This window comes from Microcebus murinus, chromosome 1 (genome assembly GCF_040939455.1).
Source record: "Microcebus murinus isolate Inina chromosome 1, M.murinus_Inina_mat1.0, whole genome shotgun sequence".
NCBI classification, from domain to species: domain Eukaryota; kingdom Metazoa; phylum Chordata; class Mammalia; order Primates; family Cheirogaleidae; genus Microcebus; species Microcebus murinus.
Genome location: NC_134104.1, coordinates 160,556,937 through 160,573,212, shown reverse-complemented (window position 1 = coordinate 160,573,212; position 16,276 = coordinate 160,556,937). Strand labels below are relative to the sequence as shown.

At 43.0% G+C, this 16,276-nt stretch overlaps 1 protein-coding gene across 9 annotated transcripts in view; it reads left to right on the top strand.

Moving 5' to 3' along the window:
- ERC2 (ELKS/RAB6-interacting/CAST family member 2) overlaps window positions 1-16,276 on the top strand; it is a 982,890-nt gene that overhangs the window by 798,040 nt on the left and 168,574 nt on the right. For all 9 annotated transcript variants that reach the window (XR_012922097.1, XR_012922096.1, XM_076008685.1 and 6 more), the window contains 2 exons: window positions 1,335-1,469; window positions 16,206-16,271. Coding sequence is in view for 7 of the 9 variants with exons in the window: in XM_076008685.1 (XP_075864800.1) it covers window positions 1,335-1,469; window positions 16,206-16,232 (162 nt within the window). In the remaining 2 variants the exon portion in view is untranslated. The remainder of the gene's footprint in view (window positions 1-1,334; window positions 1,470-16,205; window positions 16,272-16,276) is intronic.

The window sequence follows — 16,276 nt, the reverse complement described above, 5'->3', positions numbered from 1 at the left end:
GCTGCTCTCTAGGATGGCAGCATCCTCAAAACCACGGCCCCTCCTTCCTTCAGTCACTCATTTCAGCAGCAGGTGCTGCGTGTCTACATCTAGTGGGCCTGTGCTGGATTCTGGGAAGAGGCAGATAAAAAAATAGCTTCAGGGTCTACAGACATGTGGCAAATAAATCCATGGTTGGAGAGCTGTGTTCAGCAGGAGGCATGTGTCACCCGTGGAGTCAGGAAAAGGCTCCTAGAGAAAATACTGGGAGGTAGCCAGACACCGGAGTTGGAAGTGAGGGGAGGGCCAAAGGAGCCATCACAGGCCAAGGAAACAATGAACCAAGAAGGGGAAATTTCCTACAGCAAACAACAGCAGCAATAACGGCAATAACAGCATTTGACTTTTATTGCCAGGTACTGGACGGACACTTGAAAAGTCCATCGTATCATTTGCTCCTCACAGCAACCCCAGGGAAAGAGGTACTATTGCTCCCATTTTAGAGTTGAGGAAATTGAAGTTTATGAACAGTTATCTCTCTTAAGGCCACATAACCAGCAAAGAGGTAGAGCAAGACTTGAAACCAGGCAGTCCCATCACCAAACCCTCATTTCCTAGCTTTCTAGGTTGGATAATTTTATCTGCTTTGTTCCATGTCTTTAGGTATTCTGCTAGATTCTGTGAGCCTGTCGGGTCCATTCATCACTGGTCTATGTCTTGCCCTGCATAATAAAGCAATACAATTCTATGATCCTGGAAGTTTAACTATGACACCTAGCCTCCTGGGACAAACACCATGAGCTGCAAATTAGAGCGGTCAGCTCTTTTTCATCAACTTTGCACCTTTTGCTCAATTCCCTCAAGGAACAAAATCGATTAAAAGGTCCATAGGGAGCCCTTTCTCAAGAAGCCATCATAGCCACAAACCATCTCCATGGGCATTTCTGCATTTGGCAGCTTTCAAGTGGACTTTCCTGCTTTGTCTTGTGAGACCACTGTTTATCTGTCCTTCTGTGTTTCTATCCAGCCCTTTCCCATCGTCCCCTCCAGGGCTGCCTTCTCTGGCTAGCGGATGTGATCCTTGGCACTCTGTGTGTGTGTGTGGGGGGGGGGGTGTCAGGGAAGCACATTAACATCTACAGATGTAACATTATAGCTCCAGGGATGAGACAAAACCTTTTTCACCAAAGCTAATGGCATGGTGCTTTCTTTATTAAGTTTCAATTTGACTAAAAATGAAAACTTCTGGATTAGGAGCAAAGGAAGGCCTTTAGGTACCATAATTATGCCCTGAAGCTCTTTGATTGGTCTTCTAGCTCCTGATGGAATCTTCTGGGTTTTTTTGTTCTGCACAGACCCAGAACAGAATGAAGCTGATAGCAGACAACTACGACGAGGACCACCATCATTACCACCACCACCACCACCACCACCACCACCGATCTCCTGGGAGGCCACAACATTCCAATCACAGGCCCTCTCCAGACCAGGTTAGTTTCATTGGCGCTTACCTCCTGGACCCTTTTTACCCTTTGGATATCTTAAGATAAAATAAATAATCCTCAAGAAATAATAAACAGCATAAAGTGATATGTTCTTTGAACTGAAACTAATAGCTTTGGTATTTATTTCCATCACTCAAGGAATCTAAATGTTTTCCTTTCTCCTTCCTCTTTAATTTTTTGTCTTTTCTTGTTTATGTTATGCATTTTCTCTGCTCCCCTCCTTTCTTCTTTCATAGGTATATAGTCAATCGCTGGCTCACTATCTAATGGCGGGTTACTTTGGAATGTTTCTTTCAAAGTTTTAAGCGAAAGCACTCTGTTTCCAGGAGCTCAGCAACCAGAGAAGCCTTGAGTTTGCTGAGCACTGTCCTAGAAAATTCCTTAGTGATGCAAATTAACGGTGCAGTAAAACAACAAGAAGAGAAATCTGTTTTGTTGCCATTTTAGCCAGTGAAGTCAAGGAGTCTGGTTTATTTGATTTGGATCCTGTCTCCTCCCTTGATTAAGTAAAAGCAAATGAAAAGATGGATTGACAAAAACAAAAACCACCTGCAGTTCAATAATATTCCCGTTCACCCACCAAATGCAAAAATGGGTTATAGTGTTTAGTATTAAAACTCTTGACAATGATTTTATGGAAATTAGGAAATTAAATGCAAACTAGCAGGATAATATAGTCAGTATGAGCAAAATGTCTTACTACATTGTACTGAGACACTCCTCTCCTTTTTATTTTTGGTGCTCCTAGTATAACTTACACATGTACGTAGGTATAGACAATGGGTAATGCAATAGCACCGTCTAGGTAAGTGTGAACTCCTTTGGATATGGGAGCGTGAGGGCTTGTATGGGAGAGTATGGGCTTGTTCAACTGTGGGAAAAGAGGGTTTAATTGTTTGCTGCGGAGGAGCTGCTTATTATGCTCCTACAAATTTTTTCTAGTGTCTCTGTTTCCTTTTCACTTCATGTCACTAGCATCTCAAAGGAGGAGTTAAGAATCAAAGTCTCTAAGGTGTTTTACCAGGAGTGCCACTCCAGGGGGTACTGTTTACATAGAACACAACATTAGAAGTTTCTCCTAAAGCTGGGGAATGAGGCAGCCTGGACCAGGAGGCTCCCCAGCCCCTGGGCTTGGCCTGACCTTTGTACCTGAAGCTTTTGCCCTCAGAGACCCCAACACTGCAGACGCTATTTACACTGGACACCTAGATTTCTGAAGCCAAGTGCAAAAAGGCACCATTTCATGTTTTTAGCTCTCAAAAATGGCTCTTGATTTGGAGATCTCAAAAGTAGAGGTATTAGTTTCATGTCTTTATCTTGTATGTCTATATTTTTGTTCTGGTTTGGTTTTATATATCGATTCTCCCCCCTCACCGCACCACCACCTCCCTACACTCACCTGTGCCAGCATGCCTGGCACCCTGCTAGCTAAGTCTGTTCACTGTCCTTCTTCGCCCTGCCCTTTGCTCCTTGGCATTCTCCCACAAGGATGAGCGTGAGCTTTCACTGGTGGAAGACCTGCAGACCCTACTTTGATTATTCATCTGAGCTACACATGCATAAGGTCACCCTGGCTTTACCCCCCTGAGAGACAGTGGAGCCAAACGGGGAGTGGGTCACATGAGGACCTGCCAGGATAACAAACTGGTTTGTCTCATCACAGAGGCACACATGCTAATACGTCCTGCTGTGAATGGGGCACCTGACCACATTTATCTGCCTTGTGAATATTTCTCACAAAAGCTAGTCTCCTACTACTGTTCCAGAGATCTTTAATCACAAACTAGAGTGTCTTGCCTACTTGGTTGACCCTCATGTTTGTCTGTTGACACTAGAGGTTGTCATGGGGCAGAAATAATTGCTCCAGGGTGGTGCCTTTCCAGGAAGAATTAGCATTCCTTGAAGAATGTCTGGCTAAGGCATATTGTCAGGACCTTCGACACACATTTCTCATTGCTGCCGTTAGGGGATGGTGATGGTCTTCCACTTTCGCACCACCATCCCAGTGAACACGCTGAGCAACCCCAGGACATACAAGCAGGTAGCCTCGCTCCCTTCTCCAGGTGAGAGATCCAGGCCCTGGGAGAGGGGTGAATAGCCTGGAATCCTGCTGCTAATATTTGCTTATTTGAATAATACTTGGAGCACATGTACCATGCCAGCCACTCTGTGGGGCTTGAGGAAGAACATGATGGACGAGACAGAACCCTGCCTTCAGAGACTTTGCTGCCTAGTCCTAGGACAAGAATTCAGGTCTTCTGATGTCCTGTTCACTTCTTTTCTGGGCCATGCCAACCAGATCAAGACAGATAAAAAGTACTTATGACTTAAATAGGGGCCCATGACTTAGAAATTGAGTCTGCAGCAGGGTTCACTGTGAAATTGAAATATCCTTGGTGAGAAGGATAATTTGGGGGTTTTAAATTGGAGTCAGTAAGGTAGTAAGGCTCTTTTGCTGTACCTTCTCAATTAGAGAGGAAGGGTGAAGCAAGAACCCTGGTGTGCAAGAAGGCTCGCTCTCCCGGTGGCGACGGCTGTCCGCTCAGGCCTGGACCCCCTTTCTGCCTAGGTGCCCAGTCTAGGGCAGTGGTCACCTCCCCTGTACTGCAGATCTGAGATTTAGTAATCAACAATGTCTATGTCAATATATACGCTATTATAAATCTAAGTCCCAGAATGTAATAGTTATCACTGGCTGGGAAGTCTTTCCCAGTACAGGGTAAAGCTACTTCTTAGGAGAAAATGCCAGCCTTGTATCAGTATGTGACAACATGAGAGTCTTAATAGCGGGGTGATTTGGATGAGATTTAAACTAAACATCCATAACATACCCATGTTAACTGACCTGACTTAAAGGGGAGAGGTCTCTTTCAGGGATTCCTGATCCACTTCCCATGAATCTTCCAGCCGTGGCCTTCCTGGGGCACTAAGGATTGACTGACTAAACAGTGACTTATGGAAGAAGGGCTACAAAATGTTGACATTGCCTCTTGAGCTTTGTTAAGAGATCAAAACATATGAAAATGAAGAAATATGAAAAATCAGTCACTTTGCTACTTTTCCAGAAAAATCTCATTTTTCCTTAAGAAATTCAATTTAAGTATTGCCAGGTATTTGCAGAATTATATTCGTTTCCCCTTTATTCCCTGTCCCCTTCTCCTTCACTATGATTTTGCTTTCTCTTTAAGAGAAATTTAATCCAAGTAGTATAAGTCTAGACTAGCATTTCCCAAAGTAACTTTTAGAACATTAGTCCCATGAGGAAAGTCTTGAAACAAAGAGTCTATGGGCAAAGAATTTTGGGAAAGTACTGCATATTATAACTCCATCTTGGGGCATCCTGGTGCAATTAGCAGATCAAAGGATCTAAAAAAATCATATAAGAAAGAAAGCTTTCTAATTTTATTTAATCCAGTGTTTCCTAGGCTTATTTGATCATGTTTTTTTTTTCTTTTCTAATAACATCTGTGCTCTAAGAAATATTGTTCTCAGAGTATCAGGTGAAAAAGGAGACTACCAGGTTGAAAACATGACTGATCCAGTTTCCAGCAATGTTTTTCATCAGAAGGTGGAATGTTAGGCAATTTCATGCTTTGCATAACAGAAAATGAAAGTACCTCTTCCATTCATTTCCTGGGATACCTTCTGAAAGGCTATAGCACCTGAGAATGAGTTATCCCTCCAAGAACTAAGTAGATGTGAATTGAGGGAGCCGTTAGGATGAGGAGCCAGGATATCAAGGATGGTCAGAAATACACAGCCCTCCAGGGATTGCAAATGAGTGTGATGAGAGGATCAGAGGATTTGGAGAAGATGTAAGAGAAGTTGGTATGGTGTGGCAGTCCAGCGATCTAACCCCTACCTGAGAGAGGAGCAGTTAACAATTGGTGGCCTGTGACTCCCAGGATGGCCACAGCCATTGAATATGTCCAAGCAGAATATCCAGGCAAAGTCCCTGGGTCTTGGGTTGGATGTTGGGTCTTTAAGGGCCTAGATTTCACTGTTTTTTTGTGCAAAATGCACCTATATTTGTTAAAGCACTTCGATGATAGTTAGGAGGGGCCTAAATAGCAAAGAACATAAACATTTTGGAGCTGGAAACCCTAGACCAAGTGGCTGGCAGCCTAGGAGAAAACTTTCCTCTCTTGTCTCTCCCTCCTTCATTGAATGGAAATATTAATACTTAACACATAGGAATTGGGAAGCTCAAGGGATTTTTGACTACCTTTAAGACTTCTAGATCCTATTTAAAATTTAAATTTCACAATTTAGTTACAAAAATCCTACTTCTAAAGGAGAGCTACAGAATTTAGCGGCATAGAGACATAACGCTTAAGAGATCGATCACAGAAAAATGTGGGTGAATTTTACATTTTATATTGATTCTTTGTTACATATTCACATCTGTTTGGCCCTTAGTAGGCACTCAATACGTGTCTGCCGAATGACCTGCTCCCATAGTGCCTTTGGGAAATAGTAAGGGCAGGTGGAAGTGTCCCCAGTGTGCAGATAGAGAACTGGAACTCAGAGGAATTGCTAATGATCTATAGTCAAAAAAGTGAATGAGCAGGCCCAAGGTGAGGGCCCACGTCTCTGAGTGCTGTTCCTTGGTGGCAAAGTCTTTGGATGTTGGTGTGGTGGTATCTATGCAACCACATATATTTATGATTGTATGACCATAACACATCCACTTTTTATAAAATGCAAATGTGTACTGCATTGCAGTACATTTTATCCTATTTTGATTTACTTTCCAAAATTGAATTAAAATATCATCTCATGAATCAGTTATCTTTCCAGTTGCCCCAGCTTTTATTGTCTATATTTCCATTCCTCTGTTTTGTGACTTTATTCCTTTCATTTCCCCCATTTCATCTGTTCCCCTTTGCTCGTCTCTATTCATGTCCTCGTACCAATAAAAGTGTGGCTTCCTGCAAACTCTCCCTCTGCCATGGAATCACCAGAATGAGATCCTCAAGCAGAGGAATTGCTCTGGGTCCTGGGGGCTCTTGGCAGTGGATCGCCAGGGCAAGCCAGGCCCCAGAGCAAAGAGGATGCTTCATTCGGCCAAAGGCTTCTCTCAGATCAGCCAGGGTGATAGGAACACATTCAGATAGTAGTGACCTTCCCAGAAGCTGGGTTTTCCATTTTGCATTCTTAAATTGGGGTTGTCTACTCTGTTGATCTAGTCCTAGAAAATTGATTGCCCTAATTGTCAATATCACCCACTCTACTTGGCAATTCACAGCACCTGCCCGTGGATGTAAACAGTGATCTTTGGTCCTTTTCTGCTGCTCCTGGTCACTGTGTGGTCCCAGCATATGTTGCTCTCAGCAAGATGTGAGTCTGTGCCACTAGACACATTTCAGGGCACTGCATGTCCACTTCCTTTTTCTGCTGAAAATTCCCACAAATTTCTGCTTTGGACTCATGTCATTTTGCCCTAAGCCATCAAATAATTTGGTCACTAAAGAACCTGGACCTAGATTTGGCCTTCTTTTCAAAGTGGTGGTCATGGGACCCAGATACAGATTGTATTTTAAGATATAATAAAATGATCCCAGTGACCCAAGCCACAATGGATAATGGAAATCTGTTTTTCATTTTTGTGTATAGCCTCTGGATTCCTACACAGAAGCAGATACCCAGAGTACTGAATCTGTACTCTGATTCAAAGAGACTGCAGCATTTGCTGCCTCAGCTTTGAGATTTTGAGGGCAAAACATCCACCTTCCCCCCTCTTCTCATAGGCAGAAGAGCCATAGGTAGAGTTAGCTCAGAAAATAAAAGCAAGGTCATTGCTTTCTCACCCTCCCACCTCTGTCCATGTTACACACAGCTGAGCCTTGAGTACCTGCTCCCACGTAGAATTAGTGAGTGTTCTGTGAAATATTCTCATAGGATGGAATTCTAGCCATCCCTACAGTTAGGCCCTCATTGAGGTCGTGGCTGGAGGCAGATGACGTCTCTAGGACCCACAAGATTCCTGGCCCCAGATCTGTTTTTGCAAAACCTGCCTGCTTTTCTTCTCCTTCTCTCAGGGCCCACATTTTGGGTTTAGTCCCCAAGAAGTTGGTGGAGTCCCATGGTCTACCAGGAGGATGAAGCAATCCCAGCAGCCCCTCCTCAGGCCCTGTGACTTCTCAGAGAGCCAGCTCTAACCCCGGGAGTCCCCGCTCACCCTCAGCCCTCTCTGTGAATGTCGGATGAGCCGTTGTGATTGATGCTCTGCCTTCCTTGCACTTTCACCAGCAGATTAGCCAAAGTGCAGCCCTTGAGTTCTAGCAAACACACAAGGGGTTTAATTTCTCTGTTGCCCCCAGAAGATGGATTCTGTATACAGAGTTGTTATTCCTAGCCTTTGCTTAGGGAGGAAAAAAAAAGAATTTATTTTATGTTTTGAGGTTAAATGACTGTGGGATAAATGTATACATAGTGTCTTGTGTGTGTATATATGTATGTATCGCTATAGGTCAGATGACCTGAGGACTTTGCCACATATGGAAGAATTTTGCAAGATCATGTTTAACTAGAAATCTCTCTCTCCAACTTCCCCTGAGTGCATGTTTGAATATACATTATGTATACACATATATGTGTGTGTGCATGTAAATACATCTTCATGTTTCCTACGTAGAAGAAAAATTAACTTGTATATCAGAGCTTACAAAAGTACAGTTCCAGGACAGCAAAAAGCCAGAAATATTTAGTTCCCTATGACAGTAAACTGATAAGAAAAGTTATGTGTTTTAGGATTTTCATATCAGTTTTCAAACCAAGCTAGTATGTCTAAAGCTCGCCTAAATAAGAGATGGTCGATTCCACATCTTTGAGAGGAGAAAAAAAAATAAGAGAGGGTAGATTTTTTTTTTTTTTTTTTTGGCATTGCAAATCTAATTTCATGGCCAGCTTCTTGGAAGAAGCCTTGAGTTTTGGCTTCATGTAGGGATGAAGCCTTTGAATTCAACAACCCATGAAGAAACCTCTTGTTGGTGCTGATGTTTATTGAATGAAGAAGGGTTCAGAGATTTTGACCGTTGCCACTCCAGGACCAGCCCTCTCAGAACCAGAGCCAGAGATATCCTGGCGTGCATTTTGAAATAAATCATAAGAACCACTTGCCTCTTTTCCAATACTTCTTTTGTCACAAGTAGATTGGAAAGTACTGTGTTTAAAACTCAGCAGGTTAAAAAAAAAAAAAGTACACGAAATAGAAAGTTAGAACAGATGTCACTTTTTTCATTATCTTCCAAAGGCAACTAAAACTCCCCAAAGCTACTAAAACGTGAGCTGGATGGCATATGTAATTTCTCACCATTGGGAAATAAAGGTGGCAGTTTATTTGTTTGCTTGTTTTTAAGAGCAGAAGCTCTGGAATGCCCCTGCCACCGGTGAAGAAGGAAATGGGGGACAAATGTCTGAACTGTTGTGGGGGGTATTTAAAGACCTCCCTCCTCTCCTAGTCAGACCTGCTCACCCTGCTATCATTAGCAGCGGAGGACGGGAGGGAGGGGTCACTCAGCAGTGGGGAAGCCGGCTTTGGCAGGTTACTGCCAAAGCTCCTTAATCTAGGCGTGATGTTAATTCCTTACGTGTAAGCACATGAGGGCACGACTTGATAAGCCCTGCCAGGTAGGGTCTTCATGTACGCGAAAAAGGTAGAGCTGCTTAACACATCAGGATCTTCCTGTTAGAGAAGGATTTTTCCTTAAAGGAGGTTTGAGCCTATTGAAGATTTCATTCAGTCTTACTCTATGTGGAATAAAGTGGTTTTTTTTTCCCTTTTACTGATTCAGCTAAGTTTTGCACTTTGTTTGCAGTATTAGTGTTTCATTAAGAGATTTGTTGCAGTATCTTTTGAGTCAACGTGTGTTTTCAGACATAGCCTGAACCCCCAGCTTGTAGATGTGGCTCATCTTGGCAAACTCGGAGGGCTGATTCCTTTTCAGCTGGCTGCTTTAATCCAGTCGCGTTTATCTGAGAGACAGCACTTCAGCTCTCCCATTGAACGGGGTGGCCAACCTTGAAATGCTGGAAAGCAGGGAAATCCGTTTTGCATTGCTAGACACCTTGCCTCGCTCTTCTTCTGGAGCTGCTGTGATAAAGAGGGTGTTGGCTGGCACTCCCGCACGGCAGGGCTGCTGAGGCGGGGCTGGCGGAGGAAGGGCTGGAAACACCGTCAGACACTCGCCACACTCACAGACACTCGCCACACTCACAGACACCCGCCACACTCACAGACACCCGCCACACTCACAGACACCCGCCACACTCACAGACACTCGCCACACTCACAGACACCCGCCACACTCACAGACACTCGCCACACTCACAGACACCCGCCACACTCACAGACACTCGCCACACTCACAGACACCCGCCACACTCACAGACACTCGCCACACTCACAGACACCCGCCACACTCACAGACACTCGCCACACTCACAGACACCCGCCACACTCACAAGTCCTGCTGTTATTTCGAGAAACTGCCTCACTTAGGGAACGATGGCCTTCTAAAAGTCCTGGGTTGGCATCTATTAAAGATCTGAATGAAGTCTAGTTCTGAGCAGCCCACACTATCAGACCCTTTTCACAGACGCCATCTGGCCTTTGGCGTTCATGCAATAGCAGATCTGTTGTAATAATAGTCACAAATTGTTGAATGCTGCCAACAGGGGTGACATGCCCAGCTATATCTGTCCAAGTCTGTAGCATCCACAAAGTGGTTTAGCTTATACTCTCCAATTTAACTCACACAGCAGCCCTGTGAAGTGCCAGGGCCGGACATGGCCCCGTTTTCTCCTTTAAGCAACTGAGGGAATGAGGAGTCTGAGGCTGGAGGATTTGCTGCCCGCCAGCCAGGAAAGGGAGAGCCAGAGTCGTGTTAGACACACAGCTTTCGCTGTGTCTAACAGAGCCAAGAGCCAATGACTGATGGACAAAAGAGAAAAAATCAGGCTTGTCTTCACTCCCTTCCCTTTTTTATGGTTATCTGGCAGTGGCTCAGCTTTTAGCAGATGTTGACTTTGAGCTTCCAAACAATATTTTTGGCCAATGTAGAGCCTTCCAGCACTTTCTTCTTCAGCTGGGCATCTTTTGTCCTTCAGCTGAGCAATTTCCATGCACCAAAGACTGGTTTCACAATTACTTTTGCTTGAAAAAAATAGAAAATCGGTTTCTTCAATTTGCCCCACAATGATGGCACAAAAAACTGAGAAAACACTAAATATACTGTATTAGAAGCAAATGAAAAGGCTGCCAAAGCTTCTATAATGTTCTAGACAGCTTGAGCTTGGGAAAGGGGTCTCAGATGGCTGCCCCAGGGTGTCCTCGCGAGGTGAACTGAGAAGAACCAACCCAGGCTACACAAGCTGTCTGGTCTTTTCCTGTCCATTGAGAGACGCCCCCATGGGTATTTTAAAATATAGACATCTCCCATCAGATTCTCCCTCAGCCACTGAAGTCTGGCTTTCGCCAGTTGGGGTTAGAAGAATAAACCAGGGACGTGGTTGGTGCAGTAGAAGAGAGAAGCAGTCATTCCAAGGAGACACAAGTCAACACAATCTTGGCAATCCTAAGGAGCTCTGGAATCCAGGCAGCATATGCCTTCAGAGGAGTCCAGTCATTAAAGAAAGCAAGAGTCCAGCATTAAATAGTTACTCATTTAGAGATATTTAAGTTCCACGTTTGAGATGTTGTGGGACAGGATGAAGGAAGTGAAGGTGCTGCCTTTTTCTTCAGGGACCTCAAAAATTGTTAGGGTGCTTCTGATATGCCCATATAAACAGTTCCATTTGCAAGTAAGGAACCCTTTCTTCCAAGAGCCGGAGGGACCCAACTTACGCCATAGCTTGCAACTCCAACCAAAGTCTTCAACAGCTTGGAAAGAGAGCAGTGCAAAGTTCAAAGTGCTTCAGAGCGGAGCTAAGGAAAACTAACAAATGCCTTTCGGGGTCAAAATGAGCTCTTCTTTATGTGGCATCACAGCTCACATGGTGGAGACAAAAGGGTGTACTTCTGAGGTTACACAGACTAGAATTTGACCCTGGCCCCACAGCTCCTATCCAGGTGTCTTTTGGTGAGCCAGCTGGCATCCCTTCTTGAGCCTGCCTACACCTGTGTCCCCAAGCCAAAGTGAAACTCAGCGAGGAAACAGGGAAAGCTGTCAGCACTCCCTCTGACCTGGAGGAGGCGCTAATTCACACTGGCTCTTTCCTAGCCTGGCTCAGAAATAAGCTCAGGTTTACGTTAAAGAGACAGGGAAGGATGTATCTCAACCTGGCTAAGACTTCCCTATTTGGAGAGCTTGTCTACAAATGGGCCCTGCAGGCTATACCAGATACAAATTGTGTGAGAGTTTATAGGTATATCTGCCCCATCACCTGAACAGAGACATGCATCCATGGGCTGAGCGTTCCAGGAGGCAGGAGAGATGAAAGACACAAATGAGAAGTCTCTAGAGGGAAAGACCCTTGCCTGTCAGAAAGCTTGTTAGGGCCCTGACGAGGCTCTGTGCCCCTCTTTTCCACGCTCATACCTAAGCCTATTGCCTGGATTCGCACATGTGTCTGTCCTCCCAGTTCTGGCCACGCCTGCAGTTGGAGATGCCAAGAGGATCTGCTTTGGTTGAAGCAGGCTCAGGGCACATCATAAATTCCACATTGTGGTCCCACTTTTGTGACTTGTGCAGCCGAAATTTGCGGAGTCCTGAGGCTTGAAGCTTTGGAACGTTTCAGAGAAGCCATGAATAAAGTAGAGGTAGAGGTGGGGCTGAAGACTGTCCACACCAGACCTGATATCACCAGGATAATGTCCTTGCACCCCTTCCCACAAGGAAGCCGGGTGCGACTTCTAGGCAGATACCTCAGCTGGGTGCCCACAAAGGCAGTGAACTGTTTGAAAGTGATGCTTTCGTGGTTTTACTCATTCCTCTCTAGGACAGGTATGACAGCAAGGCCCCCATTAGGAACCTAGTTTTCTGAGTTCAAGAAAAAAGCTAGCTATCAACTCAATAAGAATTACAGGTGTTTTAAAAAAATATCCAGTAATTGGTTTACCTGCTGGCTGTACCTAAGACTTCAAAATAGAGACCAATTAAAGGTTTACCCTGGGCCATTTATCATGTCAGATTATAGAGCTCCTTCCCACAGCTTCTTTGCTGGGACCGATAAATGCCCCCCACAACAGCAAGTCTCTTACTTTGTCAGCGATGACTCAGTCTCTTTGCCTTTAGACTTGTCATCAACATAGCTGTTGTAAGCAGCCCATCCAGTGAAGATTTTCTTTTTATCTCAGTATTTAGAGAATCCCATTAGGGCCCAGGCTCTGGGACTGCAGGATTTCCATCAGGGCTTGTCCTTTATAACACCCCTGGATCTGTAGCTGTACCCTGACGTTACTTGATAGTTAAGCCTCCTCCCCTTCAGAATTTGCTGTGTTTTGTGGTCACTGTGCTCTGGGCTTCAGTCCACATTGGATGTTCCCATCCTCAGATGCTGTGGACCAAAGCACGCAGATGACTGATGGACTAGAGGCTTTCTTTCTCTCCAGATATTCTGGCAACTCTTGGCAGAACAATCACTCATAAAAGACACGCAAGGGATCAAGCACCAGGCAGCATTCAGAAAAGCCACTGCAAAGTAGATTTGGAAATAGAAAAACAAGGAAAGGAAACAGGACTCTCGCAGGACTGATAGATGCATTTTATAAAATTCAAGTATTTCTAAATAACTTGGCATGAAGTTAGGGATCAAGTGATACTTGTCTTTTTCTTATTAGTTGGTCCCCAAATTTACATTTCTGTGTGGTAAGGTTGCTGAACAAATTAATATTTGCATACAGAGATGCAGGCAGCTCGGCTGTCAAACAGCTGCAAACGCTTGCAAAGACTTGGAGCTCCCTCTCTGATTAGGGCCTGCAGTTTTGCGTTTTATTCCCCAAACAGACACTCACTCTGACCCAGATCACTTGATGATGAGGGTTAATTCATGTTTACGCTTTGAAGATCAGAGAGACCAGAAATGGCCACCACTTCTTTTTCTATTTTCATTTAAAAACTTTAAATTTTAAAAACGAAAAACCTTTAAAAATGCATAATATTCTGAATCCATGAAAGGAATTTATTCACATTTCTGCCACATTAAATGTTAGCAAAGTTTATATTGGACTGTCGTATTTCTTTACTTTATTCACTAGCATATAAGACATCGATCTGAACATCTGGTTTTTAATAACCCTCGACATCTGGGAGCTCCTTTTTATCCCTATGGTGGATGAGGAACAGTAGCAATAATATTGGCAGTGTATATTTTCAAGCTGCAACTCCTGTCTGTTTCAATCATAATTAATTACCACTTTTTAATATAGTTAATTTGCTAAAAGTGATTTGCATTAGACCACATTTCACTCTTAAGAAAATAGTGGTAGATTTTGGTGGCAGTGGCTTTTCTTTTTTCTTACTTTCTTCTTTTTTAAAACCCTACATAAATGGATTTGAAACAAACTGAATGTATATACACTGTTAGATATTAAATGCAAAATGAAAGAAACTGCTCTGCAAGTTATTTTACAGCCATTTAGGAAGCAATCACAGGGGCTGTGGGCAAAAGCCTTTTAGCAAAAGCCTCCTATTTGCTTTGTGATTTTGGCAAATGATAGCATCTTTCTGTGCCTAGAGTTTTCCTACAGCAGTGATTTTCGGAGGGGAATGTCAAGAATCTTATGATGAAAGCTAGGACCTTCATTCAGAGAAATATATTTACATACATACTCAACAATATTCTACATTGAATTTCAAGGGGTTGCTAGACCCCTTGAAACCCATTTGTGGATGCCCTAGGATCTCATGCTGTAGACTTTCCTTCTTTATTAACATGAAAGGGAACATCAACTTTGCTTTTCTCCAGAGACAAAGAGGAAATTCAATGATGTAAAAATATATTTTTCCCAGGTCATATAGGGAAAAGGGAAGTTTATTGCCAGGAGCAATTATTAGACTCTTTAGTAATAAATAAACACACTTAATTTTTACATAAGCAGGCCAGCTAAAATGACCAATGTATCTGATTTTTTGCCAGAATATTCCTACCTAAATTGTCAAGTGAAAATTCATATTGTTTTGTCCAATTCAGACTCTGTGCAGATCACTTGGTTGACTCAAGGGGTCATTGGGATTGTTAGCTTTTGTCCAGAGGACTGTGGATCCCTTTGATAGTCTGATGAACTCTCTGTACTTCTTCTCAGAATAATTTTTTAGATATCTAAAATAGAATACATACAAGTACAAAAGAAGCAAATTATATTGAAAGTCAGTTCAAAGACCACACATCTAAATCTGTGCGTAGATAAAAATTACCTTGGCCTGTTGGGAAGATTAGGCTGAACTGTATGAAATTACTATTTTTCTAGGTCAAAGATGTTGAAATATGGACATTTTCATATGATTCAACCTAATATTATAATAACTTAACCAATAAAGATCCAAATAGTGAAAAAAATGTTCCAAATTATTTTTCTTGCTGTTGATTTTCAAAACAAAAAAGCAAACCATGGCAAAATCTGGTTTCTTTGAGGATTCATTAAAAGACACAGCTCCCAAAGTATGTGTGCAGCCAGGATATAGACCAGTCCATCTTACAAGCATTGTTTCCATCCTTGCTGTAAACAGTGAGACTTGTTCAAAACGAGGACTTTGAGATGGTGGATGTACTTCTCTTTTCAAATATCCAATTTCCTTGCCTATTGGCCACTTGATTAAGTGAGGAAAGTGGCCAGAGCCATTTTGGAAACCTTTTCAACAAGAATTCAGACCAAATAAGTTTGTTTATCCATAGGTAAACATAATTTTAAGTTAAACAAAGCTTCCTTTCTCCACGCATTCTACTGAATTGAAAGTGTACTCTCTTTTCTTTGAAACTTATTTGATTGCAAATGTATAATCCTTCCATGCAAATGTATGATCCTTCCATGCAAATGTATAACCCTTCCATGCAAATGTATGATCCTTCCATGCAAATGTATGATCCTTCCATGCAAATGTATGACCCTTCCATGCAAATGTATGATCCTTCCATGCAAATGTATGATCCTTCCATGCAAATGTATAACCCTTCCATGGCGTGCATACCCACTGTTACACTGAGAGCAAAACAGCCGCTGACAAATAAGAAGACTGCAGCATGTTTGAGCCTTTGTGGGATAACCGCCATGAGCTATCACATGCTAAAACATTTGTCCCCCCAAGTAGATGGAATTGTTTTTTTTTTTAAACTCTTCTTCAGCCTTTATTGATATTAATACTTTAAGCTTAAGAGAAATTAAGGGTATTTGATTACTGTAATTACTCCTCTGCTTACTTAAAAGGTTTAATCTATTCCTTAGGCATACACAATTCAGATTGCATGCTTTCCAAAAAAATAATCAGCTGCTAATAATGTCGACTAATTTTAATCTTCTAATCCAATCTTGACACAGAGTCAGAGCTGGGTGGATGGAATGTTTTTGTGTGGGTGTTGCCATGGATACAAAACTCGGTTATGTATTTGACAAGTCGGTGATGTGGGACTTAAGTTACTATGGGTTTTCTTTCCTCGATCTTTACAATTAAAAAACAAAGATGAGTGTGCCTTTCCAGTGCATCTCGGTGTAACTAACCTTCTCTTCTTTCATTCCGGTGCTCCCCCCTCTCTGTGCACCTCCCCACCCCGGGCCGGCCGCAGGATGACGAGGAGGGCATATGGGCATAGCCGGGCCTGTAAACCAAAGTTCCAGTTTTGTTTTGAGGGGTGAG